We start from the raw sequence: 26,877 nt of genomic DNA, 5'->3' as shown, positions 1-26,877 counted from the left end.
TACTCCCGTACGTGTGTATTTAAAATGCACGATTCGGGGCTTCGGGCCCGATCCGCGGAATAATTTGCTTAGCTCTTGCGCAGCAGGAATGGACGCCACCCCGCCCCCTTCGGCCCCTGACTCTGTGGCGCGCACACGTTCCCGCCTGTGTCGCCAGCTTTGTCATGATTATTCATGTTCAGGGGCCAAACTTCCTCCGCCCCGAAATCAGTCTTTTGCACACCGCGCTCATTTGCGTCACTGTAACAAAATATGACTATGCAGGATTGGGGCCACCGCCCCGGACTCTGTATTTCGCACACTCATCCTTCCTGTGTCGCTGACCGTGAGTTTGAGTATTCAGGTTTGGGGCCGCGCCCCCTCAGCGCCCCGAGCTGCGGGCAGAGCAGGCAGAGTATAAAATGGCGCACAGCTGTCGGTGGCGCTTCCCGGCCCGACCCGGCGGGAGCAGTGGAGTAGGGGCTAGCGGCGCTGCGGGCAGTAGCCGAAGGGCGGCCCGAGTTCGGATCTCCGCTAGTCCGCTTAGGCTCGAGCCCGGATTCGACGCGGCGCTGCAGGTCTCGGCCGCAATCAGCAACAACCTGCGCAGATTTTGGGAAGCTTTTGGAGATAGCAGCGGCTCGAGTAGCGGAGAGGTGAGCGGGACCGAGGGCGCGTTGGGTTGGGTTGAGGCGGGGCGGGGCTCGGAGCGGTGCTGATGAGGCACCCCCGCTATTCTTGCTGCCAGGCGCTACAGGGCTTTCCGGCGTGGTCCTGGTGCCGCCCTATTAGTGTGGCGCAATGGCTTGCCTCAACTCCTTGGGATGCCCGTGGTGTCGGATCGATAAGGCCGCTGCTCGCAGGTGGTGTTAGCGGAGCCGGCCACGCCAGGATGGGTCCGACGGTTTGGCAAATGAGAGACTTCCCATTGGGACCATGGAGAGCTCTCTGACCTCAGGAAACGAGCCTGGCATGAATACCGTTGGTGGACTGGGGTTTTGTGCCCAGTGGCTATTGAGGGACGATGCTTGGCAGCATGCTTTAGTGAGGGGAGGGAGGGGGCATTCATAATTAGAAAGGAAAGGCTGCGAAAGAAGTTTTGGAATGAGTCAAGTGCTTGTGGCATGGGCATGACGGGAGTGATGCTGTGCTACTTAAATTTGGCCTTCACTTTAGGGTAATACAAAAACAATGTCTTGCCAGTTCTGGCTTCTGATGGACTGAAGAGGACACATATGAACAGACCGAGCCACGAGGCAAAAGGCACATCAAATTGTTGTTGGTGATCTGTTTACCAGTGTCACCTAAGTGAGCTGCCCCTGCCTGTTCAGGGTTCACGATGCCGGCCCAAGGTTGTTCCTTTTGGTTTGCCACATACCGATTACAGAGAAGGGCTGTGGTTATTTAGGCCTGCGCAGTTCTTCAAACTTGAAGTCTTAATTGCTTGGTGACAAAAAGCCACCCTTGCTAGATATTGTAATTTAAGACCGTGGGAGGTGTGGCAGGTAGTCTGGTGAATGCAAGCTAGAAGATTATGCTTAGATACACACCACCACCATCACCACTACTGCCTTATGTGGCCCTCAGGGTTGGAGGTGGAGGGTGGGGGGCATAAGAACGCCTGACAAGAAGTGGTGGCTAAGGAGTTCCCAAAGTTGCACATGATACATGAGTGTACCTTTTGACTTTCAGACATCCAGCCTGGGTGAAGGCAGATTATGCCCGCTAAATTAGTGTCTGTCGTATGCTGGTGTATGTGGCTGTTGCCAGTTGATGCACCCTTTGGGCTGCTGATGCAAGCTCATGGCGGCATATGAGGAGACTGAGCTACGAGACAAAGGCCACACCAAGCTGTTGCTGGTGGTTAACCTGTGGTGGTGTCCCTGCCTGTCCCGGGTTTAAGATACCCTCACAAGGCTGTTAATTTTTGTTTAATTCAATGGTCTTTTTACCCTAATTTGTAGTTCACCTGGGGGTGGGGCATTACAGTGTTTGTGAATAGCTAATACATGATTCTTGAAATAATTCCTCTTTTCCCCAAAACTATCAACACAATTTCAAGACCACGTCTGTGCAAACCTTAAATGTCCATGTCCCACCGAAAAACATTGACTTTTCCATCAAAATCAAATTGCCATCATATGAGACACACAAGAAGTCAGTTACACAAACACTTTTAATAACCACAACATGCTAGAGGGAGTACATTTATAGTACAATGAAAATCTTTCATGTGCAGGAATGAATGCTGTATTTTGCCATAACGAAAATACGACAAATCGGCTTTTTAGGCAAATGTTTGTATTTGCATTAATGAGTTTGAAATGAGAAAAGCCTACAGAAGTCCTTACTGTATATACATACAGTACATATGGTGTGAAACGAAAAAATATATACAGGTGTCTATTACAGAATACCATGCCTCACAGTAAACAAAATACAATACAAATACCATTGCAATATTCCAGAATGGAAAATTGTAAAGACCAGTGTGGACTTCTCTTCTCTTCTCTTCTCTGGGCAGAATCAGGCCCCAAAACCTCATCCCACATCACGCTGAATGTTATCCCTGTTTTCTTGTCTGAAAGTGCGGACGATAGCTGCCACTGTGTAGTGGTTCACATTTGTCTGAGCAAGCCTTCCAGCCTCTGCCCTTGTTATCCTATCGATCAATACATTATGTACGGATGTGGCACATATTTCATCAGATATCAATTGTCTGCCACTTCTTCATTCTCCTCTTCCTCGTTGTCTTCAAGCAACTCTCTCCCTTTCGTTGTTTGGAACCGTCATTTCAAAAATATTGGCATACCTTTAACCCTGTTTATATTCTTGGGTTCTGATAGGCGAGTGAACAGTTTTGATGATGGATAAAAGAGTGTTACCTGAAGTTTAGGTTGTGATGACTTCAGTTAATTGTTTTGATTGCTTGTATTTGCTGCATGGGCACAGGTTGAAATCGGAGACACACAAGGATGTTTGTTAATAGAGTTTAGATGAATTTTTTTCACAATATGGTAAAAAACACAAGTTGATTGTGTTTATATTATTGGGGGGAAAAACAGCTGAACTAAGGCTATTGGGGATTTTTTTCAGTTGAGCCAGTCTCAGTTTGTTAGAAAACTACCACTCTCAACTGTTATAAGTAATTGTAATCTTTGGACGATAGAGAATTGAAGATAAATAGGAAGAAGACAGAATAATTGAAGTTTAATGATGATGAGGATTTAGAAGTTAGCCTGCAGGGAGAGCTATTGAACAGATTGGATACGTTTAAATGTATTGGATCAATGGTAGCCCAAAATGAGGAATTAGATGAACAGATAACCACGAAGTGCAGTGTGAGTGAAACAATTGGTAGGAGGTATCTGGAGTATTGTGTGATCGAAGAGTTAAAGGTAAGTGTTTTTAAGGCAGCGTTAAGAACTGCAATGATGTATTGCACTGAAACATGGGCAGTAAAGGCAGTGTAGGAGAAGAAGCTGGATGTGGCAGAATTGAGAATGTTGAAATGGATGTGTGGAGTTACAAGCAAGGACAGAATAAGAAAATGAGACATTTTAGAGGTACAAAAAAGTTGGAGATATATCTAAAGTACAGGAAAGGAGGGTGAAGTGGTATGGATGTGTGATGAGGAGAGAGACAAGGAATATGTTGGCAAATGAGTGATGGAAATGAAAGTACAGAAGCGGAGAATGTGACAGAGACCAATGCAGAGGTGGATGGATAGAGTAAAAAAAAAAAGAGATGTGAAGGAAAGATTCGACTGGGGAGGAGCTGCAGGATTGAGATGTATGGAAAAGGCTGATCAGGAATGTCAGTCCCACATAGAAGCAGGAAAAGGTGAGGAGGAAGAAAACCAAGACGTTTTCAGCTTTTCTTTTGTAACTGTATTTGTTTAGTATTGTGAACCACTTTGAGCTGCTTTTCATGTATCAAAATGTTCAATAGAAATAAATGATGGTGGTGTTCATTTGGTTCCATTTATCACAAGGAGCATGTCTGGACTGGGTATCTGTCCACCACACGCTGGTGATCCTAGAATGTCATCCTGTGGATGGCATTTGGATATTTAAGGAAGTGTCAAGATATGCTTAATCTTTTATTTTTTATAATTTTTTTTCCATTGGGTCGGTGCCGGACAAAGCCAACCCAAACCCCTGCTCATCGCACAATATTCTCTGTGACACTTCCTCTCACTCATGCATTATTCTTACTAGAACGTAATAAGTTTGGGAAAAAAAAGACTAGAGGACACCATTCAGTCCATCAAGCGCATTGTTTAGCTAATAGGTACAGTAAGTGGTCCTAATATATAATCCAGAGTTGTCTTTGTGGTTGTCAAGGTTTCTCCTTCAAATACATGGCTTGGTAGTTTGTTCAAGATTCCCACAACCCCTTTGTGTAAAGAAGTGCATCCTTTCTACAGTCTTAAATGTATTTCTCAAGTTCCACTGGTGTCCACGAGTATGTGAATCACTGTTAAGCTGAAAGAATTTTTCTGGATCTAGTTGATCAATGCCTTTGAGGGTCTGAAGACCTGGCTAAGGATCTCCATTTTCTGTTCGAGACTAAACAAGTTTAATTCTTGGGAGTCTTTCACGGCAGGACATGTCCTTAACTCCCATGATGCACCTGGCTAATCTCCTCTGTATAGCTTCAAGTGCTGCTATGTCTTTTTTTTTTTTTTTTATTTTATTTATTTTTTTTTGTAGCATGGTGATCAGAACTGCACACAATACTCTAGATGCGGCCTCACTTGTGTATTATATACTCCAATTGTAAGATTCCATGACCAAACCTTTTACAGTATAGCCTAACATTTTATTTGCCTTTTTAATTGCTTCTGCACACTGCTTAGGTGATCAAAATGTGTCAACGGAAACCCCAATATCCTTTTCAAAGGTCGCTTCCTTTAAGCCAATGTCTCCCATCTTGTATTTATAATTGACATTGTTTTTGCACTTTGTGTAGCACTTTGCACTTTTTTACATAAACAGAATTGTTTTTGCTGCCTCCTTGGTGTCTGCTGTTGCTCAGATTACTACAAATGGATATGTAAGGAGGCCAACTAAGTGTCAAGATATGCTTAATTTTTATTTTTATTGATTTTTGTTTTTTCCAGTGGGTGGGCACTGCACAAAGCACCGTCCCTGCTCTTCACACAATTTGATCTTGGACACATGTACACTCATTGGCTGTGTCATTCTCTTTATACATATTAACGCTGCAAACATAACAACAAATGTGACTTTTCTTATATTTGTCTGTAATAGAACATCCACACATTGTGAAACCGTTTAATTCAAATGCTGGGTGTCAAATCATACCTATAGAGGTGCTGCATGGAAATATGTATGAAAATTTTTAATGATGCATACCATAGTCATGCATGTATTTTACATAAATCTTTTTTTTTTTCCCCAAATGACACTTGCATTAGTGTAGATTTTTTAATATCAAATTTTATTTAATTATTTCTCCTTAAGTTCAAAGCAATAAAATGCATTGCCTTGCAGCTCATTGGCACATAGTCGCACTCAAAGTTTTGGAATGAGTCAAGTGGTTGTTGTCATGGAGTGATGAGGATTGCTGGCTTTTGCTTTAGGGCTATACATCTTAATGATTGTCCTGCCAGCTGGGGCACCTTGTGTGCTGCGGATGCCAGTTTATGGATGCATTATTTGTTGTATTCCTCTTGACAGGCAAGGACTCGCATGTGGGGAAGGACACGGCTAACTGTTGCTGGCAAACTGTCAACCAGTGCCACCTAAGCGAGATGCCCCTGCCTGTCCTGGATTCAGGTTGCTGTCACAAAGCAGTTCCTTTTGGTTTACCACATGCTGATTACTGAGAAGGGATCTGGGTATTAGACCTATGCTGTTTCTCGAATTGGATGTCTAATCGCATGGTGACAATGAGCCACCCCTGGTAGTATTTTCTTTTTTTTTGTAATTTAAAGCTGTGGGAAGGTATGGCAGGTAGTGTGGCGAATGCAAGCTCAAGGATGGTTCTTGGATAAACACCACAACTACTGTTTGATGTGAACCTCTGGAATGGAGGTGGAGGGATTGTGATGCAAGAAACCCATCAGGAAGTGGGAGCTAATGAGTTCCAAAGTTGCAGATGGTACATGAGTAGCTCAGAGTTTTAGACATCCATCTTGGGCTAAGCCAGATTATGCCCATTAAATCGGTGTTTTTTGATATGTTGTTGTGATTGGCTGTTGCAGTAAACTGAAGGACTTCTCCTTTATTTTAAGTCATATAAATATGGTGCCACTCAGAGTGATTTCTGCCAGCTCAATAACAATAGCTAATTCTGAACTGAGCTGTGACAGACACAGTCATGTATATTCTATTCAGCCAGTCCCTGAAGTGATAACTGTCTTATTTTTAAAAGGCTCTGGCAGGTATTGAAGATCCCTAACCCGCATATAGAGAAGAGCTTCATGTTCTGTCTTAACATGTTACTGATGTGCAGCAGATTGGGCTTCCAGACATGAGGTCCACTGCTGTTATCCCTGCACCGGGCATGCTGTCTTTACCAGGCTGGGGGTCTGGTAGTTCTCCGTCTCGGTTGCCTTCAGAGCAGTTTTGGAACTAGACACTGGTCCTTCTTTTTTTTTTTTTTTCCTCTCCAAGCGTTTTTTCGGTTTTTTTATATTTTTCTGTTGATATTTTTCAGCCTAGATCATTTTAACCTGTCAGTTACACAGCATCCATTGGTATTTCATGTTTGCAGCTTGAGGCTGCCACGATTAACCAATCAGGTCTGTCTGTTCTTGCACTTGGCTTCCTAGATTTGTCTCAACTAACTGACGGGTGGTCAGCCATCACAACAGGTTGCTCTACTGGATTCAGGGACACAGGATAAGTTCTAGAAGGTGAGACAGATCTAGTTTAGGCTCTGGTGATCTTATTTTGGTTAATCAAGTGCTTTATCCCCAATTTCTCTTTGCATACTTGATTGTACCTGGTTCCTGTTCTCTTACCTGAATGTCAGATGTAGAGCAGGTTTGGACACTTAGGTGTCCTGTGCATAATCCTCCTCTGAATCTGCACCAAGAGTGTCAGGGTCAACATGGTGGCTTGTGTCTCGAGGACCGTTGCTTGTCTCTATGCTGTCTTGACCCCTTGCTCCTCCCCTGTCGGCACTCTGGATGCAGGATTAGTATCGTTGTAGTGACTGACCCCCGTCTTGTCCCACGTCTTTGCTGTCTGGCTTCTTTTCATTTATGTCTGCCCATCTGCACTCTCTTCCCCCTTACTTTGTGTTTGTCACATCATCCTTAAATCCCCCCTTCCCCCCTGAATTTAATGCCTGGCTGATTGTCTTTTCCCAACATTCCTGTCTTTGCAGCTTGGCACCCCCCAACCCCTCCCACCCCTTCTCGGCCTCTCCTTTTGTTGTTATTTCTCGCGTTGTTTACATCTTGCATAGCCCCTCACGTGCTGCAGATGGGTTAGGGCAGCTGCTGCATTTGTTCTAAAAAAGCAGATTGATCACCTGCCGTGCTGTGCTCAGCCCCTGGAGAGCAACGGGATGTGCGAAGTTGCTCGATGCCAGTGGCAGGGACTTGTAGGCTGGCAGCTGGTAAATCCTTTCCAGAAACGGAGATGGCTGGAAATTCCTGAGGGGAGGGGCAAGAAGAGCATCTCCATGTGAAAGAGCCAAAACAAAGGCAACGGCTGCCAGCCCCTGATCTCGCTCAGCCGGCTTTGTCAGAATGAAGCCTTTTGAGACTGCCCAGTTCCCTGAGCACCAACACTCTTGTAGACACTGGTAAACCAAACTCGGCCCAAATGAGACCTTTGCTTGTCTGAATCCTCTTCCTCTCTTGCTGTTTAAGGCAAAAACTGCATGTGCACATATGCATCATGCAAAAGTATCTTTGGTTTTAACTTGATTTAAATTATTTATTTATCTTCTTTTTTTTTTTTCTTGCAGGAAGACTTATTTGTAGGATTCAGCTCGCACTCCGAAAAGAGAAGATTGCACAACTCCACCCGCCCCAATGCAGGTAAACATCCCCTTAATTAAAGTTTTCCCTAAATTCACTCCTGGTGAACTTCATGTTTCATGTTGAGAACATGCAGCAGTGTGTGCTTTTAAGGAAAGTAGAACAAGTGTCTCAGTATCCTACGGAAGCCGAGAGATGCCGCGCAATATCGTTGATTTTTTTTTTTTTTAATTGTTCCCCTGAGATATTGGAAAAGTTTTATTGAGACCTCGCTAAAATAAAAGATCTTGTTTTCTCGAAATTATGAAATAATTGTATCTAACGTTTAATGTTTAGCCTATTGAAGCCACGTCCTGTTTGAAATGGCAGAAAAGCAGAACTGTATTGATCAGCGCATCACATTTTTGTTCAATCAAGGGCTGACGCAGGCTGAAATACATTATTTTGTAAACTAAGGCATAAACAGAAGTGTTCATTTAAGAAGACGGTTGGCAAGGCTTCAGCTGTATAGGCGTCACAATCTAAGAGAGCCTGATATGCCAGGAGCAAAGGTTAAGTTTCGTTTTCTTGAGACCGTGATAAAAGTATTCCATTATCTCAAGAAAACAAATTTTAATTTTTTCGACATCTTGATAAAATTAGTCTGTTTTCTCGCAGACAATTAAAAAAAAAGACTCTCGTCTTCCGTAGTATCCCTTTAAACCTTAAGTTTTTTTTTTTTTTTGCTTCCTCATTCTAAATGTTTTTCACACACATCTGTCAGGTGATCACACAACAAAAAGGTGGGGAATGGACACAAAATGAGCCATTTGTTTATAGGTCTTGTTTTCTTATTCATTTTTTAAAACATTTTTTTATGTTTTATTGCTTTTATTGTAATCATTCCATATAAATAGATCCAGTTTTACAAAAAAAAAAAATAGGATTGAAAACAAATCAACCCCCACCCCTGAGAAAGAGAGCATGGCCAATGGAATAAAACTTGAAAATAGTAAAAATAAATAAATTGATGAGTTTTTAATAGGTGCATACAGATAATTGGAAAAGAAAAAGAAATGGGGAAAGAATCTGCTTCCTCTCTTGTTTAAAAGCTTATTCTAAAATGTTATTGATGAGATCCTGCCAGGTTTTGAAATAGTTCTGCACAGACAAAGTGAGAATTTGATTTTTTTTCCCAATTTCAAATAATATAAAACATCAGTTACCCACTGACTTAAAAGAGGAGAGTTAGGATTCTTCCAGTTTAGCAAAATAAGTCTGCGTGCCAATAGTGTAGTGAAGGCGATCACAGTTTGTTTGATTGTCCTTCTCCACTTTAAGCCCATTCGTATTCTGTTTGGAGCAGTAGAGGACAGTCTTAGCAGACAGGGACAGTTTTCAAAAGGAAGGTGGCATTTACATGAAGTTACATTGTGTGACTTCTTTATTTGAAAAGCAGGTCACGTTTTTTTCCTGTATTAAAGGGGATTTCATATGAGTATCCCAATTTGAATTGCAGCCTTACAGCACCTTTTTCAACCCGAGTTGTTAGAATCGGCTTGAATTCACATTCCCCAGATAGGGTTAATTTTATTTTAGAGCCAGTATGTTTAATGCAGCATTTCTCAACCTTTATGTATTTGCGACCCGAGTTTTCATAACAGTTTTAATAACGCAGGTTTTTTTTTTTTTTTTTTTTTTTTTTTTTTTAATAAGGAGCCTACTAATACCAATTTGTTCGTTTTTTTAATTAATGATATATCATAAATGCATATTTTATGTATTTTTCTAGTATCAGAATGTAGTTTGAGTTAATTTGTTTTGGTTTCAATAGATGTATTTTTCATATTTTCGATTCTTGTTTTCTTTTTTTCACATCTTTGCGCCCCTTTTTGTTACTTTGCGCCCCCCAAGGGGAGCCCGCCCCACAGTTTGAGAACCATTGGTTTAATGTATCATTTTTTTTACCCAATGAATTTATTTTGTCATATACTTTATTAAACAGATGTAAACTGCAGGCAGCAGAGTCCTGAGATCACTAGCCATTACTTTTGATGAGAGGCCATCTAGATATTGCTAGGATTACCGCTACAAGAGATGTTGGTGAGGTCAGCAGGGGGCACTTAAGCAGTGTCACAGAGCAGTGATGTGGATACTGTGCTGTAAATATGGCGCCATCCTTTTTTTTTTTTTGAACATGTAAATACCCCTGGGCATCTAAAAGAGTAGGGTTTATCCCAAAATGTCCTGGCTAAATTGCCTATTGTGGCCTTGTCCATTTTGGCCCTCTAAGCATCCCGTGCCCTTTATTGGCTAACTATCTCTCTCACCCCTTCACTGTCTTAATAGCTCACGTGTGCTGAGCATACAGGTGCAATAATGGCTGCTGTCGCATCATCCAGGTAGACACATTAGTGGTGGTTGAAGCAGTTCCCTTTCTGTCTATGTAAAGCTTTCTGAGTAGTGAGAAAGCTTTATTTAAATGTAAATAATAATTCTTATTTATCACATCATAGCTGTTGGCCTAAAAGTTGTAAGTTCCAATTGTGTGCAGGTGTGCACTGTATACTGACTACTTTCCACATTGCAAAGATATTAAGGATAGCTTGTTTATCAACAATAAATTAACCAAGTATGAATGTACTGGCACCCCATCCACCTTTTGCGCTTGACTCCCATCCAGTGTTGCCAGTATACACTTTGGCCCATTGTGAGTGTATGTTGGATTAGGCAGGTTCAGAAAATTAGTTCAAGTGAAGGTAATTTGCGATACTAATAGCAACAGGAATTGGCCACAAACATGCTTGTTGGATTTTCAGTACCCTTTGAAGAATCCCGCTAAAATTACATGTGAAATTTCTTGGCTTGCTTGATTCTCGCTCCCTAAGTAGAATTTGCGTCAATGGAAACACTTTCAAGTAGCTCATGTTGATATTGTGGCTCTGAATGATCAGTCTGTGTTGTGCAGATGATAAGACTGCAGTCAAATTATCGTTTTGCAGTATACCATTTTTAAAACTCTCACCTTAGCTGTCTGTATGAGTTTTGTTATGTATGATATACACTTTCTGTGCAAAATACACTGGACTACACAAAGTGGTAGCATTTGTTGCACATTATTCAACACAATTTGTAAAATTCAGTCCATTAAGAAAACTACCAATTATTCAGAATACTTTACAACCTTGACATGATTGCATCACACACACTCTGATGATGTGTCAGCTGCACATTCATTCTGTAAATCTTCCATTCTACCACATCCCACAAGTGTTGTATTTAATCAGTGATTGAGAGGTACACTGAAGATCATTGAACTCCATGCCATGTTCATGAAACCACTTTGCGATGACTTTTGGTTTGTGACATTATTCTGCTGGAAGTAGCCATTAGAAGGTGGGTAAACTGTGGTCAGCAACAATACACAGATAGGCTGCAGCATTCAAGCAATGACCTAAGTGTGCCAAGAAAAAAATCCTTACATCATTACAATCAACTTGTATTGTTGGGTGCATGGATTCATGCTGTTTGTGTGAAATTCTGACCCCATTAACAGGATGCTTTAGCTGAAATTGTGGTTCATCAGGCCAGGCTACATTTTTCCAGTCTTATTCCAGTTTTGGGAGAGCCTGTGACCACTGCACCCTTGGCATTCTAATCTTGGCTAACATGAATGGAACCCAATCTTGTCGTCCACTGTTGTAGCCCATCTTCCTCATGATTCAACGTGTTGTGGCGAACAAGAAAACATCTCAGAAGGCACAGTTGTAGAGAGAGGTTATCAGAGTTACTATAACCTTTCGGTCAGCTCAAACCACTCTGCCAATTTTCCTCTGATCGCGGTCATCAACAAGTTGTTTTCCACAGAACTTTCATTCATAAGGTCAATCATGCCACAGTCTTAATCATCAAGATCACATTTTTTCCCTATTCCCTATTTGTTGTTAACATTAACTGAAGCTCCTGACCTGCATCTACATGATTGTATGCATCGCACTCCTGCCACACGATTGGCTGATTAGATATTTGCATGGATTAGCAGGTTTACATGTATTCCTAATAATTTGTTTAGTAGGATACTGGAGCATTGAAGAAAATGGATATTGTGTGTGCAGAACAGAGAAGTGCCTGGAAAAAAGCACAAATATACTCTTTTAGAGTAATTAATTGGAATGGAACAAAATGGCTGTCAGTCTGGTTCTAGTTTCTGGTTCATGTTTCTAGACTGGTATTCTCCACTTCTTTATTCTTTGATAAGATACCAGCCTTAAGTTAATAGTTATTGTTTTTTAGATAAATGTCTGTACGTAGCTACCACCACTAATATACTAATATAAATTGTGTTCAGAGTCAGGCCAAAGTCAGTCAGTCAGTCAGTCATTATTCAACCTGCTATATCCTTACACAGGGTCACTGGGGGTCTGCTGGAGCCAATCCCAGCCAAAACAGGGTGTGAGGCAGGAACAAATCCTAGGCAGGGCGCCAGCCCACCGTAGGGCACACACACACACACCAGGGACAATTTAGGATTGCCAGTGCACCTAACCTGCATGTCTTTGGACTGTGGGAGGAAACCCACGCAGACATGGGGAGAACATGCAAACTCCACGCAGGGAAGACCCGGGAAGCGAACCCGAGTCTCCTTACTGTGAGGCAGCAGTGCTACCCACTGCGCCACCGTGCTGCCCCAGACATGCATGCATGCATGCATACATACATACATACATACATATATACGTGTGTGTGTGTGTGTGTGTGTGTGTGTGTGTGTGTGTGTAGATCTGTCTAAGAGTCATTAGAACAATGTACATATTAAATCCTTTTATGTCAGAGGATTGAGAAGCCTGAATCAGTGATGGGCAGCTTTGGTCATGACGGGCTACCCTGGCCATTGTGTGTGGGTTTTTTTTTTTTTTTTTTTTCCCCATTTAGTACCCTGTTTCTAGCTCCTGCCTAGCATTTAGTTAATTGGTTCATTGATCCTTTTAATTACATTGTTCAACTTGAAAATGATAAATAAGGCCATTAGAGGGTCAGCTCAAGTTGGACGGTTGGGAGACAAAGTCAGAGGCGAGATTGCGTTAGTTTGGACATGTGCAGAGGAGAGATGCTGGGTATAATGAGAGAAGGATGCTAAGGATAGAGGTCCCAGGGAAGAGGAAGAGAGGAAGGCCTAAGAAAAGGTTTATGGATGTGGTGAGAGAGGACATGCAGGTGATGGGTGTGACAGAACAAGATGACGAGGACAGGAAGATATGGAAGACGATGATCCGCTGTTTTCAACCCCTAACAGGAGCAGCCGAAAGAAGAAGTTCAGCTTGAAAATATTTATGCAAATTATACTATTAGTTCACTACAAAACCAAAGAGACTGAACAGAGCAGTGGCATCACAAATGCAGACTGTTTTGCAGCTGTTTAGAGAGAGCAGTAAACAATCTTTTTTTTTTTACCTGTGAATGACAGAAATAAAATTTCATATTGCCCTTCTCACCTAAGTATAACCTCTTGTAATTCACATGTATATCTTTATCTTTTTAATGTACGGCTGATTATTTTACCTTGTCATTTCTGGCAAGGATGCAGGCTGTGGCACTCGCAACTATGCATGAAAACAAGCGTTACTAAAATGGGTGAATGGAGTTCAGTTTTAGTATAAAATCAGTGACTTGTCTCAAGGCTAAGAGAAAATACTGACTAAAAAGTTACTGGGAAATCAAAAAACAGTTCAGCTATCTGCATTTCCCTGATTTTTATCACATGCATCGGACTCCCTAAGAGCATTATGTGCCAGTGCTTACCTCATCTGTGGCCTGTGTATGGAGATTAACTTGCAAGAACAGGACATGGTAGAGAGAAGTGTAAACCAAAAGATGTCATTTTGCTTGACTTCTCATTACACACAAACAATGAAACGTTTGTTTGTGCTCGTCATTGTGGTGCTTAGCTTCAGTCAGACCTTCAGATGTTTCATTTGTGGGACTTTTTGACCTTTGAATTTGGTGTCTTTATTCCTTAATTATGCCGAGATGCCTAATGTATTGTGTATGTCCACAGTTGGTATTTATTTTGGACCTGTTTTTGGCTGTTTCATGTTAATAGTGGTAAATAAACTGTGACCTTTAGCAAGTGCATTAACCTGCCAGTGCTTGTGTTAAAAAATAAACATAAATGTACTTAGACTCTTGTGCAGTATCAGTGTTGTGTGTTGCCTTGAATAAAGGTGTCCACCAAATATACAGTTCTAATAACTCCTAAGACCTACCCTTTCTGACAGTTGTCGCTTTTCATTCTGCATTTTCTTTCACAGGATGACTGACTTGGGCATTTACAGTATAAGTGATGGCTACTACGTACTTTCTCATCTGTGCAAATGTTTTAGGAAGGCCAGTGATCACCTTGTGGTTTCAGTTTGCAGACTAACTTGGATTGCCTTGTGAATAAGTGCTTCTGTCACTTTCATAACTATGTGAATGCACAGCTTTCCCATTTATTTGAAAGGGAGGCAAGCAATAGCACACTGCCTTGACAATTTGGGGGGGGGTTAGGGGGCCTGTGCTGTGCTGTGAACCAGGTAACGTAATGACCCGCACACCTTCCCACTCTCTCCCCATGTGCTGCTCATGGACTGTAGTTGACTATTTTTCTTTCTGGCCAATACATCCTGTCATTTACACAGATTTTTCTGTAAGTTTAAACTCTTGTGTGCTGCTATACTAAAGCAGGCAATTTATCTTTAAAAGAGTGATGCGAATCGGTATAGGGATCTCAACAACATCAACTTTTAGGGTGGATTTAGCACAAATATGGTAAAGTATGAAAGAGAAAAAATAATGCATTTTAACAGCTCTGCGTCAGCAATAGCGGTCCTTCAGTTGTTAATGCACAGTCCGGTACGGTCGCCTAAGCAATAGGGAAAACTAACATCCTTCAGGGTCACACAGGTCACAGTAACACCTGTCACACCTGGAATTGTTTCATTCTAGCATTCCTCAGGGTGGTCTACAAACATTAGAACAGAATGCTCAGATAGGCCTATTGATTATGTTCTAAGATTCACCCTAAGACTTGTGAAATGTTCACAATACACTGCACAACCTCCCGAGGCTGTTCACTCTCTGAACTGAATGTATTCTGTCAAGCAAAATGTGTTGAGACTTGCTGACCCCTGGCGCTTTTTTTTTTTTTGCCCGTTTATAGAAGCGGGCCACAGCAGTGTGTAGCATTCTGGGGTCACCAGTTTACATCACAGCAGCTCACAAGTGAAGAAATGTTGGAACTGATTATTTATATAGCCACTGAACTACACACCACGCTCGACTAGCCTTCTGGCACCATGATAGCAGTCTATGACAGTGTTATTTGCATTTAAATGTTTGTAGTTTTTAAAAAGTTATTAATTGTTTAGTCAAACTATTCCATGATTATGCTGTCGTTAGCTCTATTGCCTCCTGGCTCCACAGTTGAAGTGCCCAGTTTTGTCAATATAGAGTTTGCATGTTCTCTCCATGTCTTCATTTTCCACCATTTTTTTTCTTGCACATTTTCAAAGACATGCAGATTAGGTCAGGGGTCGCCAAGTCCGGTCCTGGAGGACCACCATGGCTGCAGGTTTTCATTCTGACCCTTTCTTTTTTAATGAGTGTCCTGTTTGTGCTGCTAATTAACTTCTTGTGAATTAATTTTAATTGAATTGCTTTTTTAAGATTTGCTCCCCTGAATTTCCTCATCATTCCTCTGAATTGCTTCATTTCATTCCTTAAATGGCACCCGAACAGAATTGAATTGTGAAGTGAGGGAACCAACAGAAGATCAACTAAGTCAGGGCTTCAAACTCCAACTAATTTCACTCTAAGCAGCTGCTTAATCAGGTGCCGAGTCTTGTTGTTAATTAAACCAGTTCTTTAATTACGTGGCTTGTTGCTGCTCTCGTGGTGCATTAGCAGACATTTCTGAAATTGTTGGATTTTCTCTTTCCAGGAGCTCTGTTAAAATGTTTTGGGTGCCTGAGCAGAGCGACGTTCCTGAGACCTTCATCCTTCTTTATTTTCAGATATTGTATGATGGACACCAGTTGTTTTGGTTCATTTTGTATCTCATTATTGTTTGGCTGCTAAATAAGGAAAATGAAACAAGGGGTCTGAGTCTTCAAGAGCAAGTCAATTAAAATTAGTTCAAAAGAAGTTAATTAGCAGCAAAAACAGGTCACTCATTAAGAAAAGGGTTAGAATGAAAACCTGCAGCCACAGTGGTCCTCCAAGACCAGACTTGGCGACTCTAGGATTAGGTTGAATGGTGACCCTAAAATGTGAGGATGGCTTATCTGGGTGGTGTGTCCTCCTTCTGTCAGGGCAGGCTTCTGATTTGTATCTGATACCACCAGCAGTGGCTTTCCATGACTCTTTAATGGAAAATGTTCATGTCAGAAGTGGGTTAATTACAGTAAAAGCTATAGCATTCAAAATGTAGAACTGTGTATAAACCAGCACTGAAACTAACATTTAATGCATTTGTTAATCTTTGTGAGGATTCCAAGTGTATATTTGAATGGTAGCCATACTTTGGCCTAATAAATGCATAACCAAAAAGTAACTTGCAGCTTTGAGCACTGCATTTCTTTGCCATTGTGTAAATGGCTGTGTGAGTTGGAGTATCTTCTGTGATAAATGTTGGCAGAAGTTGTTTTATAGCCACTTTAAATGCATTGTTTACTAAAAGGTCATGACACAACATTGCAAACATTAAACCAGTGCACTTGGTTATAAGCACTTGTGTAATCCAGGTGCTCACTGTTTACTTTACATGTGGGGCAGTTCTTACTGTAAACATCTGAATAATACATGCATAGAATATTTTAGTTTTTGCACAAAGGCTGATGCTTTTGACTGTAAAAGGTGTTGTTGACACATACATTTGGAAAGTACAGGGTTATTCAAAAAGATTCATCCAATTTCAAAATGATTTATTTCACATATAAATCATTACAGCACAATGCAGTAACTTGTAAATGGTTTAGGTGAGCATAAAGTTTATGTAATTTTACAAGTGCTCCATAAGACCTCCTCGAGCTGTACAGGCAACATAAACGCGATGGTCACAGTTATGACGGATTTACTCTTATTGAAGTGGAGGAAGCAAAACGCTTTCTGCTCAGTGGTTGCCATCTCCTTGCAGACTGAAGGTAGCCATCTTCTGGTGACAGTCAGAAACTCTGACCCCCCCTCTTTCAATTGGTATGTGATTGGTTCCTAGGCCCCTCACGGTTGTAAAACTTTTTTAAATCACCTTGTATACTTACTCTTGTGTTGATATCATTAACCCAAAAACAATCAAAAATTATAATCCCTCCACAATTCATTTCATGGAAATGAAGCCCAAGTCAAAGATCATCTGGCATTTGCTGACCTTCCATTCCAGTCTGTGGCTATATAAAAGGTAGCACACTGTTGTCTATTTTCAAACCCAATCAAAACATCAATTATGTGAGCAAATTGTTTTACACATTTCTGTTCAAAGCCCAATCAATATTGCAACTTTAGCAAATGTAGAAGAAATCTTCTTATCCTCTGACTCAAGTGATTCTTTGGACATTTCCTCAGTTGCCCTGTTGACCTCCTACTTACCAGATACATTAACGAAGAAGAGGAACGTCAATCCACTTCATGTCCTGGTCTCATTTTTCTGAAACTGCTTTTCCTGTTGAGGTTCACAGTAGCAGCAGGTCAAACAGATCAGCCCAGACTTCCCCATCCCCAGCGACAGATTCCAGCTTTTCTTGGGGAATTCCCAGTTGAAAGATACAATCCCTCCAGTGTTTCCTGGGTCTGCTGCAGTGGAGCCGCTCAGGGGATGTTCTTCCAGCATGCCCAAACCAACTCAACTGGCTCCTCTCAATCTGGAGGAGCAGCAACTCTGTGCTGAGGCAATCTTTAATCACTGAGCGTCTCAAGTTATCAGAGTGTCCGCTAATCCACCCTGCAAAGTTACCTCATTTGTGCTTTCCATCTGATTCTTTCAGTCATTACTCATAACCATAGACAAGGACAGGGATGCTGAATGACTCTGCTGCCATTTCATCACCATGGACTGGTACAGCATCTGTAGAAATGCTGCTCCAACTCCAATCCTACTTGTTGATTCCTCATTCCCTTTTTTTCTATTACTTGTAAACAAGATCCCAAGATACTTGATATCCTCCATTAAAGGCAGCTGTTCTGTTCTCCTGCTTCACGTGGAGAGGGCAATTCACACACTTTTTTTTTTTTTTTAAACATACGTGGAGGTGCTAATCCTCACCCCAGCCTCTTCGCACTCTGCAGTGAATTGCTTGAGCGCGTGCCAAAGGTCACAGTCCGATGACGCAAAGAGGACAACATCATCTGCATAACGCAGCAATGCTACCTTTAGCCTTCCCAGCTGGACGTCCTCAGCAGCGTCCTGATATCCTGTCCATATTCCTGTAGCACACACAGAGGGACACAGACATACGGTATACTGTATTCATTATCATGCAGGACAAAACTCTTAAGGTCCTCTGTTTCTTCACAGTTGCCTGGTGTGGTGTTAGGCCTAACTGTCCAGAAAGTATTTGAAATTCAAGTATTTAATGGGAAGATATGTGCCAAGCATGCTTTTTTTTCTATTCTCACTTTAAGTGTTCCTAAAAAAACAAAACTATAAATACCATAAAACTGAGTAGTTCAGTTACACGTTTAAATAAGAATTGACATGTCTGAATGCAATGTACAGTATATGGAAAGTACATGGAAATTGTACAGGGGCAAGGATCAGGTTTGAAATTCACACCCATGAGTCAGCTGTGCCACTGTGTCACTTTGCACTCTGTCTCTACACCCAAAAACTTAAAATACAGATTCAGAAAAAGTTTGTATAGATTTGATTTATACACAGTTGTGGTAAAAGAGATGTTCCATAAACCAGATGATGTATTAAGGCTAAATAAAACAACATGGTACAAAAATGTATTAAATTAAAGGTTTTTTTCTTCCTGTTGCTGAGATGTGATAAGATTTTTTTTTTTTTGGCTTTAACATCAAGCATTGCTAATTTGTGATGTCTGCTTTAGTTTCATGATAAGAGGACACCCATGAGAAAATGCTTTTTCCGTGTGATCTGGTTGAAGACCTGTTAGTGTCTAAGTTGGCATGTACTGAAAGCAAATTCACATCTGACTGAAGCATGCATTGCTCTGTGATAACGGGAGAAAACTGCTTTGGGATAGAAAGTGACAAAATATCCCTTTCCAAATGTGAAGTAAGATGGAATTCACCACACAAAGTACAGTATCCAACCATGACTGTCAATTTTTCCCTGTAATATTTTTGTGAAAAACAACTGTATCATACAGTATATATACTTTGTTGCCATTTCTAAATCAGTTACATGGAATTTGATTGAAAGAGACACTTACACATCAAACCAACAACATAAGGGTAAGGCCCTTAACCTGAAAGTTGCTCCAGGGGTGCTGTACAATGGCCGATTCTGTGCTTTGACCGCCAACAGTCATGCATAAAGACAGTTTTCCCTTGGGGATTAATGAAGTATATAATATACTAGCCATGTACGCCCAACTATGTTGCACGTGTTAAAGTTGTCTGTGAAGGGCTCCCTGTTTAAACGCGGCTGCCAGTCGTGAACTGGGCCATTCATCGCACAGCATTATGATTTTTTATAAGGGAAACAACATTACAAAAGAAAACCCCTGGACATTGATTTGATAGGAACGGCCTACTCGGAATCACTGTCCGAATCGTAATTATGTGGTGGTGGAGGAGCATTTCTGCTTCTGTCCGTTCACAGTCCGTCTCGTTTTCACAACGCTGTCGTTTCCTCTCGTGATCTCTTCTCAACCTTTCTCCAATCTCGCACATTGTTGACAGCCGTGAGTAGCAACAATGCACTAAACTGGAAGGTGGTCTACACATGCGTGGAATTCGCGGACAAACAAAGATCAAGATCTAAATGAAGATCTCTTTAGTTAATTTAAAGCACAGCAATTTGTTTAGTTTGAATGTCTGTGCTTTGAGGTGTGACTGGCGTACTGCAGTCTTCAGTAGTATAAGCCTGGAGGAGATTCTTAATGCAATGCCTATGTTTTAGCTGTCTCTCTACTGCCATCTAGTGCTGCTTTTTCTAATTCATTCGTGGACAAAGATCAAGATCCAAATGAAGATTATATATAGAGATTAAAAAAAAAAAAAGAGCAATTGTAACTATTATTTCTGAACAGCCCACAAGTGCCCAATTTTATAAAACCACACACACAATCATGAAATTATTATGGATCATTCTTCAGCCCAACATGTTTAATTTACGTATCTGGTGGCTTGTGGATAATTACTTTTTTGAACTTTGTTCATCCTTGTCTTCGTTGATCAAGCAGAAGGAGAGTTTACCAGGGATCAGCAGGGTGGGGTAATGGGTTTATGCTTCTCTCTGAAAAGTTAGAATGAGTCTACAGTAAGGAAGTAACAACCATTAATTTTCCGAAGCGGTGCATATGAAACTCCATGGCTGTTTTCTGTCCTCTGCAAAGAATTTTACCCTAACAACTTGTGGCGGAGAAGATCAGAGCACTTTCAGTAATGGGCTTATAGAAAATGGTTACTGGTTCCTGTGATGCTCTAGATTTCTTTAACTTTCTCTAAATTTTAAACTTCTGTTTAAGAGAACCAGAAATTGCCAACTATGTCCATTGATGTATAATAATTGAAGAATCTTTTTCCTCACTTAACGTACACCAGTTCTTAAAATCATAAACCATATTCAGCCAACACAATTTTGTCACTTCTATTACTTTGCTCTTTTAAATAAGCTCCTCATAATATTTGAGGAGACCCACAACAATGCTATTATCTTTGTGGGAATTGCGGTCATTCATGTACAGCAGTTAATGGAGTGGTGTAAAGACACAGTCCTGTGGGGCACTTCTATGCAAAGAGAAGAGGTTTTCTTCAGCTTCCTTTCAGACGAAAAGGTCTCATAAAGACCAAATATAAAGAAGAGAAATGCATTTCCTTCCATCTATAATGGTTACATGGTGGCTAAATTTGAAATCATACTAGAAGATGCACAAATACTGCCCAGAATAAAGAATTTATGGCTTTATGGTGACTATATTTAGAAAACAGTAAAATAAAGTCTTCACTACTATAGGTAGATAAGATCATTTCAGAGACCTCCAGAGCCAGGCCCATAATATATCCCAGAAAGTATTAAAATTAAAAACCTAATGAAATTGCTCATCTAAATGAACAGCACCAAGAAGTTATGTATTACAACATTGGTTACTGTTTTAAAAAATGTGCATTACACAACCATAGCACTAACTTCAGGACTGCAATCTAAGGTTATTTGGAAGCCCTGACCATATGACGGTTAATTTGGACCAAACACTAAAAGATACAGTGGATTCAAAAAGTCTTCAGACCCCTTCACGTTCTGCACACTTTATTGTGTTTGTTTTAACTGGATAAATAAGCCATTTTTGACCATCACTCTACATTCAATATCCCATGATGACAAAGCGAAAGTGTATTTTCAAAAAGATTTGAAAATGTTTTAAAAATAAAGTAAAATCTCTTTTTCATCAAAGCATTCAGACTCTTTGCTGCAACAATGCAAATGTTTTTCAGGTGCATCCTGTTTGCTTTAATTGTCCTTGATGTGCCCAGAACGTGCCTGGAGTCCACCTGTGGTGAAGTGAATTGACTAGACATTATTTTGAAAGGCACATGTGTACCTGTGTATAGACTGTAATAAGAACATAAGAAATTTGTCAAGCAAGACAATGAAATTCAATCCATCAAGTCCATGTGTTTAGCTTATAGTTAATATCTCCTCCAGATTCTTCTTAAAGGTTCTTCAGGTTTCTGCTTCAACTCCATGGCATACATCAGGGCAGTGGGGATTAAACCATTTGTAAAGCTTTGAGTGTTTGAGTGGCATCAATAGTTGTGAATGGAAGAAGTTTGGAACCATCAGGGCTCTCCCTAAAATTGGCTGTCCAGTTGAACTGAGTAACTGGGCAAGAAGGGACCTAGTCACGGAAGTGACCAAAAACCCACTGGTCATTCTAAGAGAGTTTCAGAAGTCCTCTTCTGAGATGGTAGAACTTGTTGGAAGGTCGACAATCTTAGTTGCACTCCATCAATCAGGTATTTATGGTAGAGTGGCTAGACAAAAGCCAATGTTGAGTAAAAGGCATATGACTGCGTGCTTGGAGTTTACCAAACAGTATTTAAAGGACTCCCAAGATAAAAAGAAAAAAGATTCTTTGGTCTGATGAGCAAAAGTTCAACTCATTGGACACAAATCCAAGCACCATGTCTTGCAAAGGCCAGGAACTGCTCATTCACCCGCCCAATATCATTTGGTGGCAGCATGATGTTCTTGGAGTGCTTCTTTGCAACATGGACAGGGAGACCGGCCAGAATTGAGGGATCGATGAATACAGCCAAATACAGAGAGCTCATCTGCTCCAGAACGCACACAACCAGAAAGTGAAGGAGGGGTCTGCATACCTTTTGAATCCACTGTATAGTAGAACTGTTTCTTCCACAAGACATAACTGGGAGATGTTATTAAGTTAGATAAAATGTTGGTAGTTTTGCCCTTAATGCAGCTTTCTAACCTAAAATCAAAAATAATATGGCATAAAGTACCAGTAAGCTAACTGTTCTGAAGTAACTGCCTTGTAGCTATCTTGAAATATGTTAATTACCTACTTACCATTTTTTACTCTGAGAAGATGAGAAGTCTCTTTTATTGTGGCTGAATCTTTTGAAGTGAGGTGCATTTTAATTAAAAGCGAAGAAGGAAGAGGAGTGCTGAGCAGGATTTTCATTGCCTCCTTCAGAAAAAAAAAACTTCAAACACTTCTTGTGGAGCTTCATCAGCAGCTAACGAGAGTAGTGCCAAGAAGACTTGGAAAGCTATGTGTAAAGCCTCACATGTGCAGTCTGATGTATGATGATGATTAAGTTTAACTTTTGTTTATTTTACCTTAAAATCCATTTACCTTTTTCTCATTAGCATTCAGCCCTTTCATATAGAACTTGAAATTATATAATCTCAAAAACCGCATTCTTATATTTATTATTTAGCTGACACCTTTATCCAAGGTATCTTACTTGGTCATACGGTATCAGTAGCTGAATTTGAACCCACAACTGTAGGGTTTGACGTCCAAAGTCTTAACCTCAACGCCACACTGTCTGTCTAGATGTAGTGGCATAATTGTGATCTACTGAGAGACATTCCAGTCATTTTTTTTTTGTGGAGTCCATGACATATTTCTGGGAATAGAGTTTCATAATGAGATGTTGCTACAAGTAACCATTGCAGCATATGCCAGATAGAACGAGGCACCATACATTACGTGCATTTAGTCAGTGTTGAGCACGTTGTTCATTTTTACTGTTCCTGAAATTGATAAATTGTGAATTCTGAAATGTATTTCAGATGAAGGCTTGGGACCCTGTATAAATATTAATCTTTACCTGAATTTGCAAATTAAAGTAAGGATGATTTTGGAATTCTGAAGGTATCATGCTATATCCAGTAAATCTCCTCCTCTTTTACATTATAATAGAATGGAGAGTTATAGCCACAAGGTAGAAATAATTTTGAGTTTTAAGTCAACTGATAGACTCATATATTATCCTTTTGGCAGAATTTCAAACCCTTCCGCTAAATGGAGTTGTTCCTTTTACCTGCAAAATATTACACTCTTATATGATACTAGCTGTGTAAGCCCTTGCTGTAAAAAGCACGGTGTCCTAGAAACTATTGAAATCATCGGAAAAAAATTGAAATGTAGAGATGTCAGGTAATTGAAAGGAACTACTCTGGGCATCTGTCTCCTAGGAGGATTAGTTTTGCTGACGTGCTAACATCGTTTGTGCATTAGTAAAAGGGATACCATTTTGGCGATGTTAGTGTCTAAGCAACTTTGTCTTTCTTCGGAGGTTTCGTTTTGCTGACGTGTTGGCCTTGCTTGTGTTATTAGCAGTTAAGCGAGTTTTCTGTTTCCTTGGAGGCAGAGCCCTTACTCCAACTGCACCTTTCACTTCCGGGCCAGACAGACACACACATTTCCAAGCGTAGACATTTATATTTAAGATATAAAAATAATGGATCAAGATATGGATTCATATTAATAGACACCAGGCATGTGTTGAAAGATAATTTGCCCTACATTTTGTGACTCTTTCTGATCTTAATTAAGCCTAAAAGCCTTGTGCTAGCAAAACAGGAGAGTGTTTGATTGTTAGTTTTAAATCCACGGTACAGATCTGAAGTCTTTGCCTAATCCAGCCTACGTATTCTGAGTTTCTGTAGCTGAAATCCTCAGACCCGGTTGCTGTTTGTTTCTGCTGAACTATCACACAATCCTTTATATTTGTCTGAGCATTCCAAGCATCTCTCTTGTGAGGTATTTATGACCATGACATCTTGAATTTTTTTTTATAGAAGCAGGCATTTGTTTGATTTTGTGTAAAATCAGGTATCGTACTACCACTTATAAATATTAAGATTATAATATGCATTTCAAAATTCATTGTAGTCAGTGTACACCATGAACAATCCTCTCCATATACCACAGTTAAGAGACAGGCTGCAGAATTCCGACACTTCTTGAAAATGACTCGATGAATGGCTGACCTTCAACATTGATGATGTGATGCAGATTGTAATGTAGAATAGAAGAGTGATGTTACCTGAGATAGCAGACACTACATAGATTGGTTGTGGGTCAGCTGAATTCATTGATCATGAACAATTAGTAGTGGTCAATTTCTGTGCATGTTGGATGCACAGGAGTGGTGACTATGTGGCTAAGGATCTGCACTGGTATCTGGAAGGTTGCCGGTTCAAATACCATTACTGCCAGAAGGGATCCTACTTAGCTGGGCCCTTGAGCAAAGCCCTTAACCAGAAAATTGTTCCATGGGCGCTGTGCAATGGCTGAACCTGTGCTCTGACCCACCAATGCAAAAAGACAGTTTCCCCTCGGGGATTAATAAAGTATATCAAATCAAATATCAAAATGCCTAGATTGCTGACTCTTGAAATGAAGCATCTCCATATCCAACACTCTTAAGGACAATTTAGTAAGGGTTTTATAACTTGGGGGATAAAACTTGGTTATATCACTATGACCCAGAATCCAAGCAACAATTCAAACAATGGAAGCGTGCTGAACGTCCAACATCAAAGAAATTCCAGTCCCAACCAGTGCTGGTTCAAGTGTGTCATTTTTATGATGTGTAGTCCTTATTAAAAGCATGCCCCCAGAAGGCCCACATAACCAAGCTGCTTTGGAGTTTGTGCCAAAAGAAAGGCGGCAAAGAAATCTATTTACCATCCTCCTCCTTCTTCACAGTAATGTCCCCCACTGTGAAACGGGGGATCTGAAGAGAAGCCACACACCCTGGTCTCCAGACCTTTTTGTGTTCCTTCAGTCTCATTACCTCTGACTTAGAAATGAAAGCGTCTGGTAGTTACTAATACTGGAGTGTTATTTTTCAGGCTTTCTTTCGTTGTTGCAAAGTCACAAGGCACTGAAATTTATCAAGGTGTCTATTTTTCAGCATGCAGAGTAAGGATCCCTTTTAGCTCCTACACTGATTGTCACATTAGAATGCAAGCTACCCGTGTGATGGCTGCTGCCCTGGATGAAATTACTACAGCGTGGTCCAGATCTAATTACACTATACAATTATGAAAAAGCGAATACATCGCACCCGCTGTTCGACTGACCACCGTCTCCCCGCCATTTTGGAATGCAGGGCAGGTGCTGCCATCTATCGGCAACAAAAATAATTTTTTGTGAATTCTCTATGTAATAAACTTAATAAGTTATAGCATAATGAAAATTGCATATTTAGATCTGGACCACCCTATACTGTTAAGACTCAGATTATTTTATTTTCACATCCTCACTGTGCTTGACTGCTGAACTATGCAATATGAAGGACTCTGGATGACAATGTCAGCATAGCAATCTACGCCGCCACCACCACCCGATCAAAGCACTTTAATGTCTCTAAATCGATGGATTAAAGGCCAGAAGTCCACATGACCGTCATCAAGTTCTTCCATGTGAGCCCTGAATACCATGAGGGCTGATTGAGGTCATTTATGTTTGGTAGAATACCTAGAGGGGGCTGGCTGGGTGGTCTCCTGGTCTCAGAACCCCCTGCAGATTTTTTTTTTTTTCTCCAGACGTCTGGAGTTTTTTTGTTTTGTTTTTTCTGTCCTCCCTGGCCATTGGATCTTACCTTTATTCTATGTTAATTAGTGTTCCCTAATTTTATTTTCTTATTTATTTTGTCTTTTTTCTCTTTCTTCATCCTGTAAAGCAATTGGAGCTCCATCTTTTGTATGAAAATGTGCTATAGAAATAAATGTTGTTGTTGTCGTAGCTACAAAGCTGTTTATCAGCAAGCCTGGAAATCACATATGCAGAGTTTTGGGGATGCATGGGATAAAAACTGAAGTTGAGCTCCTTTTCTATGAAGATTGATAACACTCTTGCCTCAGCTCCTGTTTAGCATGGTGAACTTTTTTTAGCTGAATTTAAATTTTTTTTAATCCATTTTTAACCCTTCAGTGAAAAATTGTCAGTTATTCTGTGTGTGTGTGTTTTAGTAGGTTTAAAACCATTTTAAATCAGGTTGCTGAGGTTAATAGTATAGCCAGTTCACATGGCTACTATCAGGCTTTTACAGGCAGTAATAACAGTATCTTTCCAGGATGTGTCCATTATAGACACTTGAGTATAAATCTCTTAATAGAAGTCACTAATTTTAGAATAGTTTGGTTCTGATACAATATCATTTGGAGATAAGGTTCATAGGAGTATTTTTAAGGAAATACTTTGGCAATCAAAACCTTGAGTAAGAAAAGTTTGTAGGCTCATTGTATATCT

General features: G+C 40.6%; 1 protein-coding gene across 2 annotated transcripts in view; it reads left to right on the top strand.

The window, feature by feature from the left end:
- Positions 1 to 324: 324 nt before the first annotated feature.
- Positions 325 to 26,877, top strand: part of kmt2a (lysine (K)-specific methyltransferase 2A) — a 59,813-nt gene continuing 33,260 nt past the window's right edge. Inside the window, exons 1-2 of one of the 2 annotated variants that reach the window (XM_039764410.1) lie at positions 325 to 635; positions 7,930 to 8,002. In XM_039764410.1, coding sequence (XP_039620344.1) covers positions 402 to 635; positions 7,930 to 8,002 — 307 coding nt within the window. In that variant the 5' untranslated portion in view covers positions 325 to 401. The remainder of the gene's footprint in view (positions 636 to 7,929; positions 8,003 to 26,877) is intronic. The other variant, XM_039764409.1, reaches the window with a different exon arrangement.

The sequence above is a fragment of the Polypterus senegalus genome, chromosome 9 (assembly GCF_016835505.1).
Source record: "Polypterus senegalus isolate Bchr_013 chromosome 9, ASM1683550v1, whole genome shotgun sequence".
NCBI lineage: Eukaryota > Metazoa > Chordata > Cladistia > Polypteriformes > Polypteridae > Polypterus > Polypterus senegalus.
This window is presented reverse-complemented; position numbering and strand designations above follow the sequence as displayed.